This window comes from Oncorhynchus kisutch, linkage group LG26 (assembly GCF_002021735.2).
Source record: "Oncorhynchus kisutch isolate 150728-3 linkage group LG26, Okis_V2, whole genome shotgun sequence".
NCBI classification, from domain to species: Eukaryota; Metazoa; Chordata; class Actinopteri; order Salmoniformes; family Salmonidae; genus Oncorhynchus; species Oncorhynchus kisutch.
The window spans coordinates 24,557,442-24,576,158 of record NC_034199.2 but is presented as its reverse complement, the minus strand read 5'-3'; the positions used below and the strand labels follow the sequence as shown (position 1 = coordinate 24,576,158).

At 42.5% G+C, this 18,717-nt stretch overlaps 1 protein-coding gene across 4 annotated transcripts in view; it reads right to left on the bottom strand.

Annotated features, from left to right (window-relative positions):
- The window catches only part of LOC109871103 (OX-2 membrane glycoprotein), a 30,394-nt gene extending 19,737 nt beyond the window's left edge, over positions 1 to 10,657 (bottom strand). The window contains exons 1-5 of one of the 4 annotated variants that reach the window (XM_020461934.2): positions 10,245 to 10,657; positions 8,847 to 8,901; positions 8,632 to 8,707; positions 8,120 to 8,440; positions 5,975 to 6,328 (exon numbers count right to left, since the gene is read on the bottom strand). In XM_020461934.2, the coding sequence (XP_020317523.1) occupies positions 5,975 to 6,328; positions 8,120 to 8,440; positions 8,632 to 8,704 (748 nt within the window). In that variant the 5' untranslated portion in view covers positions 8,705 to 8,707; positions 8,847 to 8,901; positions 10,245 to 10,657. Of the gene's footprint in view, positions 1 to 5,974; positions 6,329 to 8,119; positions 8,441 to 8,631; positions 8,711 to 8,846; positions 8,902 to 10,244 lie in introns of all 4 variants that reach the window. The other 3 variants (XM_020461936.2, XM_031806009.1, XM_020461935.2) reach the window with 3 other exon arrangements.
- Between the last annotated feature and the right edge of the window lie 8,060 nt (positions 10,658 to 18,717).

Here is an 18,717-nt window from a genome sequence, read left to right as displayed (position 1 = left end):
AGTCTGTCCATAATAAAGCGCTGCCCTGCCTTCTTAACAATACTATCAACAAGGCAAATCCTACAAGCCCTAGTTTTGTCACACCTAGACTACTGTTCAGTAGTTTGGTCAGGTGCCACAAAGTGGGACTTAGGAAAAATGCAGTTGGCTCAGAACAGTGCAGCACTGCTGGCCCTTAACCTCTTGAAACTAGGGGGCACTATTTTTATGTTTGGAAAAATAACGTTCCCAAAGTAAACAGCCTATTTCTCAGGACCAGATGCTAGAATATGCATATAATTTACATGTTAGGATAGAAAACACTCTAAAGTTTCCAAACTGTCAAAATATTGTCTGTGAGTATAATAGAACTGATATTGCAGGCGAACCCTGAGGAGAATCCAATCAGGAAGTGCCTCTTATTTTGAAACCCTTCTGTTCCTATGCATGTCTATCGTCCATTAAAGGGATATCAACCAGATTCCTTTTTCTCTGGCTTCCCTAAGGTATCAACGGTCTTTAGACATAGTTTCAGGCTTTTATTTTGTAGAATGAGCATGAAAGATCACATTGCGTAAGTGAATAGGTGGGGGCTCTCAGAGTGAGTTTTTGCACTACAGAGTAAAGCCTCCATTGTTCCTCCCGCTGTTATTGAAAAACCTACACACTCGATTGATATATTATCGAATATATATTAAAAAAACTACCTGAGAATTGATTATAAAAAACGTTTGACATGTTTCTGTGGACATTATGAAGACTATTTGGAATTTCCATCTGCGTCGTCGTGACCGCTCTTTCCTGTGGATTTCTGAACATAACGCGACAAACTAACTTCGGTACTTTGGGTATAAAAATAACCTTTATGGAACAAAAGGAACATTTGTTGTGTAACTGGGAGTCTCGTGAGTGAAAACATCCGAAGATCACAGGTAAACGGTTAATTTGATTGCTTTTCTGATTTTCGTGACCAAGCTTCCTGATGCTAAGTGTACATAATGCTATGCTAGGCTATCGATAAACTTACGCAAACGCTTGGATTGCTTTCGCTGTAAAGCATAATTTCAAAATCTGAGACGACAGGTGGATTAACAAAAGGCTAAGCTGTGTTTTGCAATATTGCACTTGTGATTTGGTGAAGCCCCAAAATTGCCCTTGCTAGAAGCATGTGTTTCAGACATACGGAAGTGGATGGCTGCAAACTTTCTACTTTTAAACTCGGACAAAACAGAGATGCTTGTTCTAGGTCCCAAGAAACAAAGAGATCTTCTGTTGAATCTGACAATTAATCTTAATGGTTGTACAGTCATCACAAATAAAACTGTGAAGGACCTCGGCGTTACTCTGGACCCTGATCTCTCTTTTGAAGAACATATCAAGACAATTTCAAGGACAGCTTTTTTCCATCTACGTAACATTGCAAAAATCAGAAACTTTCTGTCCAAAAATTATGCAGAAAAATTAATCCATGCGTTTGTCACTTCTAGGTTAGACTACTGCAATGCTCTACTTTCCGGCTACCCGGATAAAGCACTAAATAAACTTCAGTTGGTGCTAAATACGGCTGCTACAATCCTGACTAGAACCAAAAAATTTGATCATATTACTCCAGTGCTAGCCTCTCTACACTGGTTTCCTGTCAAAGCAAGGGCTGATTTCAAGGTTTTACTGCTAACCTACAAAGCATTACATGGGCTTGCTCCTACCTATCTCTCTGATTTGGTCCTGCCGTACATACCTACATGTACGCTACGGTCACAAGACGCAGGCCTCCTAATTGTCCCTAGAATTTCTAAGCAAACAGCTGGAGGCAGGGCTTTCTCCTATAGAGCTCCATTTTAATGGAACGGTCTGCCTACCCATGTCAGAGACGCAAACTCGGGCTCAACCTTTAAGTCTTTACTGAAGACTAATCTCTTCAGTGGGTCATATGATTGAGTGTAGTCTGGCCCAGGAGTGGGAAGGTGAACGGAAAGGCTCTGGAGCAACGAACCGCCCTTGCTGTCTCTGCCTGGCCGGTTCCCCTCTTTCCACTGGGATTCCTTGCCTCTAACCCTATTACAGGGGCTGAGTCACTGGCTTACTGGGGCTCTCTCATGCCGTCCCTGGAAGGGGTGCATCACCTGAGTGGGTTGATTCACTGATGTGGTCATCCTGTCTGGGTTGGCGCCCCCCCTTGGGTTGTACCATGGCGGAAATCTTTGTGGGCTATAGTCGGCCTTGTCTCAGGATGGTAAGTTGGTGGTTGAAGATATCCCTCTAGTGGTGTGGGGGCTGTGCTTTGGCAGAGTGGGTGTGGTTATATCCTTCCTGTTTGGCACTGTCCGGGGGTGTCCTCGGATGGGGCCACATGGTCTCCTGACCCCTCCTGTGTCAGCCTCCAGTCTTTATGCTGCAGTAGTTTATGTGTCGGGGAGCTAGGGTCAGTTTGTTATATCTGGAGTACCTCTCCTGTCCTATTCGGTGTCCTGTGTGAATCTAAGTGTGCGTTCTCTAATTCTCTCTTTCTCTCTCTCTCTCAGAGGACCTAAGCCCGAGGACCATGCCCCAGGACTACCTGACATGATGACTCCTTGCTGTCCCCAGTCCATCTGGCCGTGCTGCTGCTCCAGTTTCAACTGTTCTGCCTTATTATTATTCGACCATGCTGGTCATTTATGAACATTTGAACATCTTGGCCATGTTCTGTTATAATCTCCACCCGGCACAGCTAGAAGAGGACTGGCCACCCCACATATGCTCTCTCTAATTCTCTCTTTCTTTCTCTCTCTCGGATGACCTGAGCCCTAGGACCATGCCCCAGGACTACCTGACATGATGACTCCTTGCTGTCCCCAGTCCACCTGGCCGTGCTGCTGCCCCAGTTTCAATTGTTCTGCCTTATTATTATACGACCATGCCTTATTATTATACGACCACATTTGAACATCTTGGCCATGTTCTGTTATAATCTCCACCCGGCACAGCCAGAAGAGGACTGGCCACCCCACATAGCCTGGTTCCTCTTTAGGTTTCTTCCTATGTTTTGGCCTTTCTAGGGAGTTTTTCCTAGCCACCGTGCTTCTACACCTGCATTGCTTGCTGTTTGGGGTTTTAGGCTGGGTTTCTGTACAGCACTTTGAAATATCAGCTGATGTACGAAGGGCTATATAAATAAATTTGATTTGATTTGATTTCATGAATATGAATATTTTTTAGTAATATTATTTGACTGTTGCGCTATGCTATTCAGCGGTTGCTGACGAAAATGATCCCGTGACGGGGATGGGTAGCGTCAAGAAGTTAAAAGTACACAGAGAGTGAACATTAATGACATGCATGTCAATCTCTCATGGCTCAAAGTGGAAGAGAGATTGACTTCATCACTACTTGTTTTTGTAAGAGCTGTTGACAAGCTGAATGAACTCTATTCCACATCAGGTAAGTGATGCAAGCAGTAGAATCATTAAAAAAACAGGTAAAAATACACCTTGTGGATCAAAGGGGATTGTGAGGAGACACATTGTGAAATTGTTGTATGGTGGTATTAAACATTTTGTATTGTATAGATATGTAGTGGTGTAATAATGTTATAATGTACTGTTGTATCTTTTGTTTTATATGTAATGTAAGTGCTTTAATGCGTTTGGACCCCAGGAAGAGCAGTAGCTAATGGGGATCCCTAATGAATGCAAATGCTGCAGAAATGTTTTGTTACGCTTTCCCAGATCTGTGCCTCGACACATTCCTGTCTAGGAGCTCTATGGACAATTCCTTCAACCTCATGGCGTGGTTTTTGCTCTGACAAGCACGGTCAACAGTGGGACCTTTTACAGACAGGTGTGTGACTTTCCAATCAATAGAATTTACCACAGGTGGACTCCAATCAAGTTGTAGAAACATCAAGGATGATCAATGGAAACAGGATGAACCTGAGCTCAATTTCGAGTCTCATAGCAAAGGCTCTGAATACTTATGGAAACAAGGTTATTTCTGAGGGAATTTGAGGGATTTTTAAAATAAATTTTAGAATAAGGCTGTAACGTAACAAAATGTGGAAAAAGCGAGGGGGTCTAAATACTTTCCAAATGCACTGTACGTGTGTACTTGAGCTCCATAAGCAACACATCGCCTCTGTTTAAAATGTTGTGTCCTCAGAGCTGTGGAAGGAATGCTATTCAATGGAATTGGCCACAGATATTTGGCCCTGACAGCAGCAGTGTCTTCACAGGCGTTTCTACACTTAATCATATGAACCAACAACCTGGAGAAGATCTGTGGTAGAGGTGGGGCAAACCCTGGAGGAATTCAAACAACGGAACTTTGCACTGTGATATCATACAGTACATTAATATGAGAGAGAGAGAGAGAGAGAGAGAGAAAGTGAGATTAGAGAGTGTGAGAGAGAAAGTGAGATAGAAGTAGAGAGTGTGAGCGATAAAGTGAGATAGAAGTAGAGAGTGAGAGAGAGAAAGTGAGATAGAAGTAGAGAGTGAGAGAGAGAAAGTGAGATAGAAGTAGAGAGTGAGAGAGAAAGTGAGATAGAAGTAGAGAGTGTGAGAGAGAAAGTGAGATAGAAGTAGAGAGTGTGAGAGAGAAAGTGAGATAGAAGTAGAGAGTGAGAGAGAAAGTGAGATAGAAGTAGAGAGTGTGAGAAAGTGAGATAGAAGTAGAGAGTGTGAGAGAGAAAGTGAGATGGCAGTGGTGAAGAAAGTGCAAGACAATTGTTATCTCTGGCATCTCTCACGCTTTTCTGCTAGAATCGTTGGCAGTTACATTTGAGACAAAAGCCTTGCTGTTTGACTGGGCTGAAAGATGGAGAGAGTGTGAGAGAAAAAGGGAGCGATAGAAAGGTGAAAGCCACGAAAGAGGGAGAGTTGATGAGACAGTAGGGATCACTGTCTGCGTGAAACAGTAATACAGTCATGACTTTGGGTGTCACAATTTACTCCCCCCTCTCCCTTTAATAGATCCATTCTTCAGTGCTAATGTACACTCTGGCAGTGCTCCCTCAGGCAGACACACCACCAGCCTGGGTTTCTGTTTCACTTAATCACACAAACACCACTTCAAACAGACAGAAACCTAATGATAATCAAACACTGATTTGACACGGAAATGAACAATATGTGTGTGTGTGTGTGTGTGTACTGTATGTGCATGCATGCGTACGTGTGCATGGGTCTCATGCTTTTTACAGTAAATCAGGGAAATAATCCACCTGGATGTAAATCCAATCTGAACCTCATCACTGAAGAGTCATTACCAGCAACATCCATTAATTACACAGCCCTACAGACTGTACCTCTCCATCTCAGCCATAACCATGTCAGGAAAAGCAGTGTCTAGAGACACTCCTTTCTACCTCGATCCCTTCAGAGCTGACTGCAGGTGCAGTACTCCTGACCTACCCAGTCCCAGCCCACATATATAATATATGGCTGTTCAGGGAGCACCTCGGTGCTATAGCATACTGTAGCAGCAGTAATCAAACTAGGAGGAGCTGCATATTGTTATACTGCCTCTTTCACTACTATAGTTTCTATCATTTAAGACTGAATGCTGTCAGTGAACACAGAGGTCAGAGCCCATACAAGCACATACATTCACACCCACATCAAAGTATCTCCCCCTCTTCACTAGGTGAAACTATGCAAAAGCAAACAAAAACATCCCACTGCTGTAATCTAATATTTCAGAATACATTGACCACCATCAGCCAAACACAATAGCAGCATATCATATTATTCCTCACGTTAGGGTCTGTACTCTATGGAGTGAAAGAGCATTCACCAGTCTGGTTCGTTCAGCACAGTCAGGTCTGTATCATATTAACTATCATGCTGGGGATTCAAACATCATGCACTACTCAGGCTCACACTGAGTTACACCCATACAGCACAGTGTAAAACACAAGCACCTGAAGGTAGGTATGCTGGCATTATAATCTAGTATCATTACTATAGCTTAATCTCATTACTATAGACAGTGAGGAGGATGTTTAATTTAACCCTACCAAAGACAGTGAGGCAGACGGTAGCACTCTTGGTGCCCTCTGGGTAGGTGTGGTACTCGCAGGTGTAGCAGCCCTCATCCTGGATGATGACTGGTCTGATGGACAGCTGGCTGTGGGAGAGGGAGGGGGTCAGCCAGGCCCTCTCCTGGTAGGGTGGCTCGATCATGGGGTCGCTGTATTTGGCATAGGAGGCTACTCTGCTCGAGTCCCTCTGCTTTGCTGTATGTCTCCACAGCACTTGCTGTACCTTCTCTGGCAGGCCATAGGAGCAAGACAGGGCTGCCGCCTTACCACTCACCGCTGTCTTGTTACCCTCTGCAGTCACACGGGCTGGAGGAGGGGGGAAAGAACATGCTAACACAGGATTAAAAGGGCAGACACAGACAGAGAGACGGGCAGACAGACAAGTACACACACACGCACTATGGTATGCTATTGGTACCTCTAACTTTCTGTCTGGAACAGCTGTTTCTGATTGTCAGTATGTGCATCCCCTCCCCTCCTCAGTCAGTGGTCAGTAACCACACAGGACCCATCAATAACACATGAGTATGCTCCCACAGCTTCTACTTAAAATGCTGATATGGGAACATAAAACAAAACACATGGGGATGGGAGTCTTGACATCTCTATAGTATAGAATAGGGATCATAAACTACACTGAACAAAAATATAAATTCAGCATTTGAAGTGTTGATCCTATGTTTCATGAGCTGAAATAAAAGATTACAGAAATGTACCATACGCATCTAAAGCTTACTTCGCCCAAATGTTGTTGTTTTTTACACCCCTGTTAGTGAGCATTTATTATACATGTATAGTCACTTTACCCCTACCTACATGTACAAATGACCTCGACTAACCTGTACACCTGCACATTGACTCTGTACCGGTACCCCCTTTATATAGCCTCATTATTGTTATTTTATTGGTTACTTTTTATTTAGTAAATATTTTCTTAACTCTATTTCTTGAACTGCATTTTTGGTTAAGGGCTCTTAAGTAAGGATTTCACGGTAAAGTCTAAAGCTGTTTAACTCGGCGCATGTGACAAATATAATTTTATTTCTCCTTTGTCAAAATAATCCATTCACCTAACAGGTGTGGCATATCAAGATGCTGATTAAACAGCACGATCATTACACAGGTGCACCTTGTGCCAGGGACAATAAAAGGCCACTAAAATGTGCAGACTTGTCACACAACAGAATGCCACAGATGTCTCAAGTTTTGAAGGAGCGTGCAATTGGCATGCTGACTGCAGGAATGTCCACCAGAGCCTTTAAATGTTCATTTCTCTAACATAAGCTGCCTCCAACCTTGTTTTAGAGAATTTAACAGTACATACAACCGGCCTCCCAACCGCAGACCACATGTAACCAGGCCAGGACCTCCACATCCAGCTTCTACACCTGCGTGATTGTCTGAGACTAGCCACCCAGACAGCTGATGAAATGGTGGGTGTGCAACACCAAATCATTTCTGCACAAACTGTCAGAAACTGGCTCAGGGAAGCTGATCTGCGTGCTCGTCGTCCTCACAAGGGTCTTGACCTGACTGCAGTTTGGCATTGTAACAGACTTCAGTGGGAAAATGCTCACCTTCGATGGCCACTGGCACGCTGGAGAAAATGTTGCATGTTGGTGTTTTCAGTCTTTTATGTCCAACAATTAAATAAAAATCACCAGCCAGTTTGGGAACCCTGGTACAGAGGTTTATCAAAAGAGGAGTGAATAGGGAAAGACGTGTGATTTGTTTTTGTAATCTGCAGATAAGTAGCATGCACTGAGAGTTCACTGAGAACAATGTAGGGCACCAAAAAAAAAAAAAGGATGTGCAGAAAATAAAGTCTACATTTTATTCAGAAACAATAACAAGCTCCTCTTAAACTTTATCAGAGTGCCCAAGCTGCTGACCAGAACATTCAGTCCTTTCTTTCTGTTCCTCTCAGTCATATTAACTCCTCTAAGATCACCAATTCAGAAGGAGGGAGGGAAGGAGGGCAGGAAAGAGGCACACAGGAAAGGGAAAATGATGAAACAATGATTGGCACATGCTCATGTACTCAGGTGTAACCCTTAGACTACTATCAAAGAGTGACACCGCAATGGCACAGAGTCAATCTGAATGGTCTCCTCTACTTACATGTGACGGTGAGGCATATGTGTCCCTCCTGTGATCCCGCCGGGTACAGGTCAAAAATGCATGTGTAGCAGCCCTCGTCTCTGAAGCCCACCCTGCGGATGGTGATGGCTGAGGTGTCCTTGGGGGAGGGGGCCAGCTCGACATGCTGCTGGCCGCTCACGCTGTCCTTCTGGCTGGGCTCGTAGGTCAACAGAGTCTTGTTCTGGACATCCAGCCAGCGCACCTGTTTAAGGGTGTCCCCACGCCCCTTGGATACCATGCAGGACAGAGTGAAGGGGAGCTGCACTGGGGCCTCCACGCGCTCAGGAGCCGTTACCTTGCCTGGGACACGGATAGGGGTGGGGACAACAGGGTTTACAGATCAGTCAAACAACTCATGCACTTGTGGCATGTAAAATGTCTAGCACTGTATACAACATATTGGTTGGTGGAAACGTGCATTGCCACAATATATGTGAACTTCCTAATAAAAATTAAAATGTGTCAATATTTCGTGTGCTATGTCCACTCACAATGCAGTCTGACCACCATCAGTAGGGACACACACAGCTGCAGGCATCGCATCAGGGAGGACTCACACATCATAGTCTGCTTTGGGCAGAGTAGAGAGGCATTGGACTGGGGGACTGGGGTCAAAGTTCAAAGCTCCAAGACCAGGGTAAGTCACTAACTAAAATCGTTCCAAATAACCTCTGTCTGTGCCATCATCCAAAAAAATTGAACTTACGGTCTGAACACGATTCTTGAGTGGTTTATAGGAGTCTCATCTTACGCCCTGTCTCCTAGGAAAGATGACACACATGAATTTGGGTTAAGCCAGTATTGAAATCTGCCTTTGAAGTGCAGATATAGGATCAGTTAACTAAATTAGACATTTTAAGGCAAAATGCAGGGCATCATTCCATCATCAATGGATCAGCCACGCCCATTACACACAAGCCTTTCCTTTGATTCAATGGTTGCCATGCTCTACCAGACCGAGGCTACAATTGAGTCCATTGAGGACAAATGATCATGAACCCAGCATTTGCTTTTGAAATATCCAATTGAATAAAGCCCACCTCAAAAGAAAAACAAAGGCTGTTTTGAGTTTTTCCTAAAATGGAAAGGGGTGTGTTGTAAAATGCAATCACTTCACTTTCTTGAATAAGATTAGGCCACTTGCCAGCTTTGAAATAGTTATTGTGAAAAATAACCTGTTATCCTATGAACACTTAGACCAGTGCTTTCAAAACTTTGGGCTGCGCCCCCACTATCAGATTCGGCAGGAAGGGGTTCAGAGGTACAGGGAGATGACCATTAATTCATAAAAATAAGTTCCCATCTCAAGAGGTCAAATAAAGAACAACACTATGTGCCTATTAAGTGCGAGGCCAATTCCAAGGTAACAAAGTGATGCTGAGACTCAGATTTTTCACTTTTCACTTAAAATGTATGCCAAACAAACACCAATGATTCAAGTTAAACAAACCATGCAACTCTATCCACAAGGACGACTTTTAACAAATTACAGACACTTTACAAAAACTTGAAAAACAGTGCAGATGCAAAGTCTGGTTATCATGTCTAGCCTGTCTATGCATAACATCGTTGACATGTTATGCTAGAATCAATTAGTTTCCCCATCACAAAACACCAGAAAATGGCCACAAAGAGACACCAGCAAATGACCACAAAGAGTAGAACCAGCTCACCTGCTTTTACACTATGATTTGACTATTATATCTTCAATGTTTCTTTTGAAACGAATATTTAAAAAAGGAATAGTTTCACCATATTAAGATGAGTTCAGTTCACAAAACAGGGTTTACCTTAAAATGAGAGACACAAGTAAATGAATCACATTAAATCATCTTCAGAAATTAATTTGTCAAAGCAACAAAATAACTAGCTTTACAATGATGGTAACTTTGTGGTTAAAATTTTCCTAGATGTCACAGAGGGTGCACCAAGGGACATGTCAAAATGCAGAATCCTTATTCACATAAAAAAACGACTCTCCGTGTGGTCTATATTAAAGTGCACTTCATTTAATAAAAGCTTTTAAAATTCAATATTGGATTGACTGCATCATCCTGAAACGTTCTCTTATACAATACATTTAACAATAAATTTAATAGTTTACCTCTGTGTGTGGTGTAGTCTGCGGGCGTTACTTTGATAGCAAGATTGCACACTTTACTCTCACGGTCCGTGTATTTCATTGGGTGTCTATTACGGGTGTATTTAGAGCTGGTCCGGGTAAAATCCCGCCTACCTGTGAGAGTCTACTCAAATCAGGACCGAGTGAATGGACGGGTTAGTTGTTACAAAACTAAACCGACGCGTGCGCAAGCAACTATGTTTCTTCTTATGGACAGAAAAGAGCAGAGGCTCTGAGCTGTCCGATCAGGTCCATTGTCTACTTGCGCAACTATGGGGCAAAACAAATTGGTTTAAATTGTTGACAACATGTAAACTATATTTCGTCTCCAATATCTTTTTTTAAACAAACTCATTTGAACAATTACATGACATCTGTCAAAACAAGCTATAGTAGATGAAAGGAGCTACATACAATTCCCCACATGGGAGTTTTGTCAATCTTGCTTGTAATCTGGCCATCCAGAATCACAGAAACATGCTGTCCCATGGAAACGCAGACATTGTTTTCGTGACGTTGTCCGCTAACCCATCTATATGAAAGGGCATTAGGCAACAGAGGAAAAGGCCGGTTTTGTCGTAATGCATGAAATTGTAGGTTTATGTCATGGTGCCAACACTGGTCATGCTTCGGGTCAAATAATTGCATGTCCTTTTACCGCACTTGTGTGCATAAAATTGGTGCTGACAAAAAGGCACAGCTATCACTCAACAGCTTGTGGAGTGGGCAGGCTGCCCTTTAGTGCTGCGTATTGAAAGTTCAAAGGCATATACAGTAGTTTCGGTTTAATCCTAGTAGTCCAGCTGATAATTGTTCAATTTTATGACAACTATCAAACTTGTTACACTAATACTAGATACCTTACAATGAGACATTTTAAAATATTAGAGGCAGTCTGGGTAGCCTGTCAGTCAACCATTAAAATGTCTGCCATCCTGATTTCCTGTTAGTAGAAAGTAGGGTAAAATCAGTCCAAACAATATAAGGTTGATTTTGCAAATATGGACACTTTTGTACGTAAAATGTTTTTGAAAATAAAACCCATTGAAACGTATTTTCTTCACTCTGTATGGAAACAAGATCTAAGTAACTGAGACCATACTTTTAAGAATATAATGATTTTTAAAAATCGGTTTTTCAAAGGGGAAATAAAATGTGCTATTTTAGTTGAAAAGGTCATTACAGAAATTGTACCTAAGGTATTTTGTATAACATTTCACATTATATATATATAAATTTTTTTTAAACTATTTTGAAGTTTTAATTATATGTATTCATCATGTCTACATATGCCTTGATGATACTCAGAAACATATATTTACCAAATCAAAATGTTAAGATTATTCCTAAAATATAAAATATTAAGAACATGCATACAGTATAAAGGTTAACATATGGGAAAAATAATCAATATCAGTTGTAATTGACTTAGTATTGTGGTAATGACAGAGTGTGGGGGAAATTACATATCATATACAACTGATGAAAAATACCATTAAATATTTTGTCACAGTAATTTTATTGAACATATTGACCATAAAAAAACTCAAAAAACTAAAAGGCCACATGCATATTTTATAACAATTTGGGATTCAATGCATTAGGCATAAATACAAGGTTGGAAACACTGGTTGACATTAAACTAATTATTGGTCACTGGCTGCAGTCTATTGATTTAGAGACATGAGACAGGTGTGTGCTCACTTAAGATGAGGTTTTGCCCTTAACCCCCTCCGGACATAGACATAACTGATATGGGCAGAATGCTTAAATTCTTGTCAATCTAACAGCACTGTCCAATATACAGTAGCTATTACAGTGAAATACCATGCTATTGTTTGAGGAGAGTGCACAGTTATGAACTTGAAAATGTATTAATAAACCAATTAGGTACATTTGGGCAGTCTTGATACAACATTTTGAACAGAAATGCAATAGTTCATTGGATCACTCTAAAACTTTGCACATACACTGCTGCCATGTAGTGGCCAAAATCTAAATTGTGCCCAAACTTTTTCTTTGTATTATCTTTTACCAGATCTAATGTGTTATATTCTCCTACATTCATTTCACATTTCCACAAACTTCAACAAATTTTTCCTTTCAAATTCTATGCATACATCTATCCTTGCTTCAGGTCCTGAGCTACAGGCAGTTAGATTTGGGTATGTCATTTTAGGCAAAAAAATGCAAAAAGGGGTCTGATCACTCTATTGCTTAACGAGAGACCAAATTTCCTCCCAGACGTCGCCATCAAGCATCACATGCCATTTTGTCACTGGATGAGGCTCAGAGACAAGCCCAAGCGCATTTTCTGGTTGGTACTGTACCATACAATGTCCTCTCTCATTGGCCAAAATAATCGGTTGGCTCCCTCACGACTCATGGTTTTTCAATATCTTGTATAATAACAGGGTAAAGGGTCAATATCATATTTCACAACACATCACTTTCCAATCAGTCTCTCAACACACCAATTTATTTTCTCTTGAGGTATCTTTTTTTTGTTTCTTAAGATACTCTTGGTATCTTATAGGATCTTGTTTGATTTCGTTTAAATACACACTACATTACCAAAAGTATGTGGACACCTGCTCATCGAACATCTCATTCCAAAATCATGGGCATTAATATGGAGTTGGTCCCTCCTTTGCTGCTATAACAGCCTCCACTTTTCTGAGAAGACTTTCCACTAGATATTGGAACATTGCTATGGAGATTTGCTTCCATTCAGCCACAAGAGCATTTGTGAGGTCCGGCACTGATGTTGGGCAATTAGGCCTGGCTCGCAGTCAGCGTTCCAATTCATCCCAAAGGTGTTCGATGGGGTTGGGGTCAGGGCTCTGTGCAGGCCAGTCATATTCACCCACAACAATCTCAACAAACCATTTCTGTATAGACCTCGCTTTGTGCACAGGGGAATTGCAATGCTGAAAGAAATGGTCTGAAACAGGAAGGGGCCTTCCCCAAACTGTTGCCACAAAGTTGGAACCACAGAATTACCTAGAATGTCATTGTATGCTGTAGTGTTAAAATGTCCCTTCACTGGAACAAAGGGGCCTAGCCTGAACCATAAAAAACAGCTCCAGCCCATTATTCCTCCTACACCAAACTTATCAGTTGGCACAATGCATTGGGTTGGGTAGCGTTCTCATGGCATCCGCCAAACACAGATTTGTCCATTGGACTGCCAGATGGTGAAGCGTGATTCAACACTCCAGAGAACACGTTTCCACTGCTCCAGAGTCCAATGGTAGCTAGCTTTACACCACTCCAGCCGACGCTTGGCATTGAGCATGGTGATCTTATGCTTGTGTGCTTCTGCTCGGCCATGGAAACCCATTTCATGAAGCTCCCGACGAACAGTTCTTGTAATGACATAGCTTCCAGAGCCCGTTTGGAACTCGGTATTGTGTTGCAACCCGAGGACAGACCATTTTACGTACTTCAGCACTCCGTGGTCCCGTTCTGGGAGCTTGTGTGGCCTACCACTTCACAGCTGAGTCGTTGTTGCTCCTAGACGTTTCCACTTCACAATAACAGGGCAGCTCTATTAGGGCAGACATTTGCCACATTAAAAGTCACTGAGCTCTTAAGTACCAGCCATCCTACTGCCAAAGTTTGTCTATGGAGACTGCATGGCTGTTTTCTAAATTTTAAACACCTTTCAGCAACCGATGTGGCTGAAATAGCAATGTCCGTACTGTGAGACGCCTAAGACAGCGCTACAGGGAGACAGGATGGATAGCTGATCGTCCTCGCAGGATCGGAACATCAAATCAAAGTTCATTTGTAACGTGCGCCGAATACAACAGTGAAATGCTAACTTACAGGATCTAACCAAAAGTGCAAAAAAGGTGTTAGGTGAACAATACGTAACTAAAGAAATAAAACAACAGTAAAAATACAGGCTATATACCGTAGCGAAGCTATAAAAGTAGCGAGGCTACATACAGACACCGATTAGTCAGGCTGATTGAGGTAGCATGTAGATATGGTTAAAGTGACTATGCATATATGATGAACAGAGAGTAGCAGTAGTGTAAAAGAGGGGTTGGCGGTGGTGGGTGACGGGACACAATGCAGATAGCCCGGTTAGCCAATGTGCGGGACCACTGGTTGGTCGGCCCAATTGAGGTAGAATGTACATGAATGTATAGTTAAAGTGACTATGCAAATACGATAAACAGAGAATAGCAGCAGCGGAAAAAGAGACAATGCAAGTAGTCCGGGTAGCCATTTGATTACCTGTTCAGGAGTCTTATGGCTTGGGGGTAAAAACTGTTGAGAAGCCTTTTTGTCCTAGACTTGGCGCTCCGGTACCGCTTGCCATGCGATGGTAGAGAGAACAGTCTCTGACTGGGGTGGTTGGAATCTTTGACAATTTTTAAAGCCTTCCTCTGACACCGCCTGGTGTAGAAGTCCTGGATGGCAGGCAGCTTAGCCCCAGTGATGTACTGGGCCGTACGCACTACCCTCTGTAGTGCCTTGCGGTCAGAGGCCGAGCAATTGCCATACCAGGCAGTGATGCAACCAGGATGCTCTCGATGTTGCAGCTGTAGAAACTTTTGAGGATCTCAGGTCCCATGCCAAATCTTTTTAGTTTCCTGAGGGGGAATAGGCTTTGTCGTGCCCACTTCACGACTGTCTTGGTGTGTTTGGACCATTCTAGTTTGTTGTTGATGTGGACACCAAGGAACTTGAATCTCTCAACCTGCTCCACTACAGCCCCGTTGATAAGAATGGGGGCTTGCTCGGTCCTCCTTTTCCTGGCCCCACCCGGCCAGGTCTCTGATCTCCTCACTATAGGCTGTCTCATCGTTGTTGGTGATCAGGCCTACCACTGTTGTGTCGTCTGCAAACTTAATGATGGTGTTGGAGTTGTGCCTGGCCATGCAGTTGTGGGTGAACAAGGAGTACAGCAGGGGACTGAGCATGCACCCCTGTGGAGCTCCAGTGTTGACGATCGGCGTGGCAGATGTGTTGCTACCCACCCTCACCACCTGGGGGCGACCCGTCAGGAAGTCCAGGATCCAGTTGCAGAGGGAGGTGTTTAGTCCCAGGATCCTTAGCTTAGTGATGAGCTTTGTGGGTACTATGGTGTTGAACACTGAGCTGTAGTCAATGAATAGCATTCTCACATAAGTGTTCCTTTTGTCCAGGTGGGAAAGGGCAGTGTGGAGTGCAATAGAGATAGCATCGTCTGTGGTACAGTTTGGGCGGTAAGAAAATTGGAGTGGGTCTAGGGTTTCTGGGAAAATGGTGTTGATGTGAGTCCTTACCAACCTTTCAAAGCACTAAATGGCTACGGACGTGAGTGCTACGGGTCTGTAGTCATTTAGGCAGGTTGCCTTTGTGTTCTTGGGCACAGGGACTATGGTGGTCTGCTTGAAACATGTTGGTATTACAGTCTCAATCAGGGACATGTTGAATATGTCAGTGAAGACACCTGCCAGTTGGTCAGCACATGCCCGGAGCACACGTCCTGGTAATCCGTCTGGCCCCGCAGCCTTGTGTATGTTGACCTCTTAAACTTTTTTGGGATGAGTGCAGCATTTGGAATTTTGGATGAAAAGCATGCCCAAGGTAAACTGCCTGCTACTCAGGCCCAGAAGCTAGGATATGCATATAATTGGTAGATTTGGATAGAAAACACTAAAGTTTCCAAAACTGTTAAAATATTGTATGTGAGTATAACAAAACTGAAATGGTAGGCGAAAACCTGAGGGAAATCCATCCAGGAAGTGCTATTATTTAGTTTGGTGCGCAATCTTTGCAATCTTGTTTTATATTGAAGACGCTATTGTCCGGTTATTTAGGCTAAAAATCGGAGGATTGATTATAAACATCGTTTGACATGTTTCTACGAACTTTACGGATACTATTTGGAATTTTCGTCTGCCTCGTGACTGCATTTGAGCCATTGGATTACTGAACAAAACGCGCCAAACACGCGTTTTTGGATATAAAGAGGGACTTTATCAAACAAAAAAACATTTATTGTGTAACTGGGAGTCTTCTGAGTGCAACCATACGAAGATCATCAAAGGTAAGTTATTAATTTTATTGCTATTTCTGACTTTTGTGACTAATCTACTTGGCTGCTAACTGTTTGTAATGTTTTGTGTGCTGAGCGCTGTCCTCAGATAATTGCATGGTTTTCTATCGCCGCAAAGCCTTTTTGAAATCTGACACGGTGGTTGGATTAACAACAAGTTAAGCTTTATTTTGATGTATTGCACTTGTGATTTCATGAAAGTTAAATATTTATTGTAATTTAATTTGAATTTGACGCTCTGCAATTTCACCGGAAGTTGTCGAGGTGGGACACGACCATAAGAAGTTAAATGTCTTCCTCACATCGGCGTGAGAGAGCGTGATTACACTGTCGTCCGGAACAGCTGATGTTCTCATGTATGCCCCAGTGTTGCTTGCCTCGAAGCGAGCATAGAAGTGATTTAGCTTGTCTGGTAGGCTTGTGTCACTGGGCAGCTCGCGGCTGTGCTTCCCTTTGTAGTCTGCAATAGTTTGCAAGCCCTGCCACATAAGACGAGCATCAGAGCCGGTGTAGTATGATTCAATCTTAGCCCTGTATTGATGCTTTGCCTGTTTGATGGCACAGCAGGATTTCTTGTAAGCTTCTGGGTTAGAGTCCTGCACCTTGAAAGCGGCAGTCACTGTGGGGACGACGTCCTCAATGCACTTATTGATAAAGCCAGTGACTGATGTGGTGTACTCCTCAATGCCATCAGAAGAATCCCGGAACATGTTCCAGTCTGTGATAGCAAAACAGTCCTGTAATTTAGCATCTGCCTCATCTGACCACTTTTTTATTGACCGTGTCACTGGTGCTTCCTGCTTTAATTTTAGCTTGTAAGCAGGAATCAGGAGACAGGAGTTGTGGTCAGATTTACCAAACATCACACCTGCGGGACAGGTACAGGTTGGCAACAACACACTGGAGGAGGTTGTGTTTTATGGGCATATGAGAAGACAGTGGAGGAAATAGAGATAAAACTGATACAACAGCCACTATTGATATTATTACAGGTTAGATAATAGGTAGGAAAGGCTAACATAGGACACCTACACCATTATCATTACACGGCTGACTGTCAAATAAACCAAACAGATGCTCACCATGTCTGCAAAGGCCTGTAAAGTTGTTTTATTATTAGGTATTGGCCCAATGGTGGAATAAAAATTTAGGAGTAGGACAGAAGTTATTTGAATAAAATGTTTAACATATTTGTTAGTGACACTTTCCTACCATAGGATAGTTTAGGAAATGTACAACCCTTAGTATACCAGTAAACTTATTACAAGGAAGATGAGTTCTGTAGAGATTTCAATAGAAAATGACTTTGTGACGCTATCACCAGGGGACACTGGTGAATAATATATTACTGTTACTCTACACCCTTAAGATAATATTAGGAATTGAAGTCTAGCATGTAGTTGTCTATGTGAGGCTCGTGTGTGAAATATATTTGAGTTTCGTAGAACCATTTACTATAGCCTGGAGTAAGTGAGAGTAGAATTAGGATTTCAGTGTCACCCACTGTTGTTTAAACCACACTGAAAGGAGATAGAGAAGAATTTATGTAGGCATATTCATACATATTACACCCAGTTTAGGATTACCCTATAGAAATTGCTAAATACATTACACGCAGACTAAATAAAAAGCCGGAGCACCATGGCACAGTCAAACCATAATGAGGAGATAGGCACAATGAAGCCTGTCACGCCTATTGAATATATGCAAAATAAGTTTCCTGCTGTGGAATTTACATTCACTTTTAAGAAATGGCATGTCTGGACAGAGATGGCAGGAGAGAACATAGATATCCAATGGCTGGTTCGTTCAACAAGACTAGGTTGGATTTAGTCAAGGAGATAATTCAGACAGGAAGAATGGATAAGGAGATGAAGAGAAGTGCCCTTGTATGAGAAACTGTGATGGGAATGATGATGCTGGAAGAAAAAGGAGGCACAGTTCAATCCACACAAAGGAGTGGAAGACCCTAGACATATAGAAGCCTGTAGAAAACAAACTAACTACTGAAGAAGTAAAAGAAAAGTACATTGTGTCACCATCCATGGGTGACCTATTCAGAGACCAGAGAGAAAGGGAAGAAAGAAAGAGAAGAAAGAAGACTGGAAAATGATAAGTTGTATACACTATGAAAAGAGAAGAGGAAGTTGATAGAAGATCTGCAAGTGCTAATTGCTGATAAGATTTAAGAGACAATGGACACAGATGATGTGGATGAAAGTAAAAAGCTAAAAGAGGAGGTCAGACAAGCCACGGATATGGTAAAGACAATACCAGAGGGAGATTGAAGAGTGTGACATGAGGACAACTAGACACTGCACTGGAGAAGGCCCAGCTTGCACAGATCGAGAAAGGAAGTGGTGATTTTACTCCCAATATGATGGCTGCTAAAGTTGT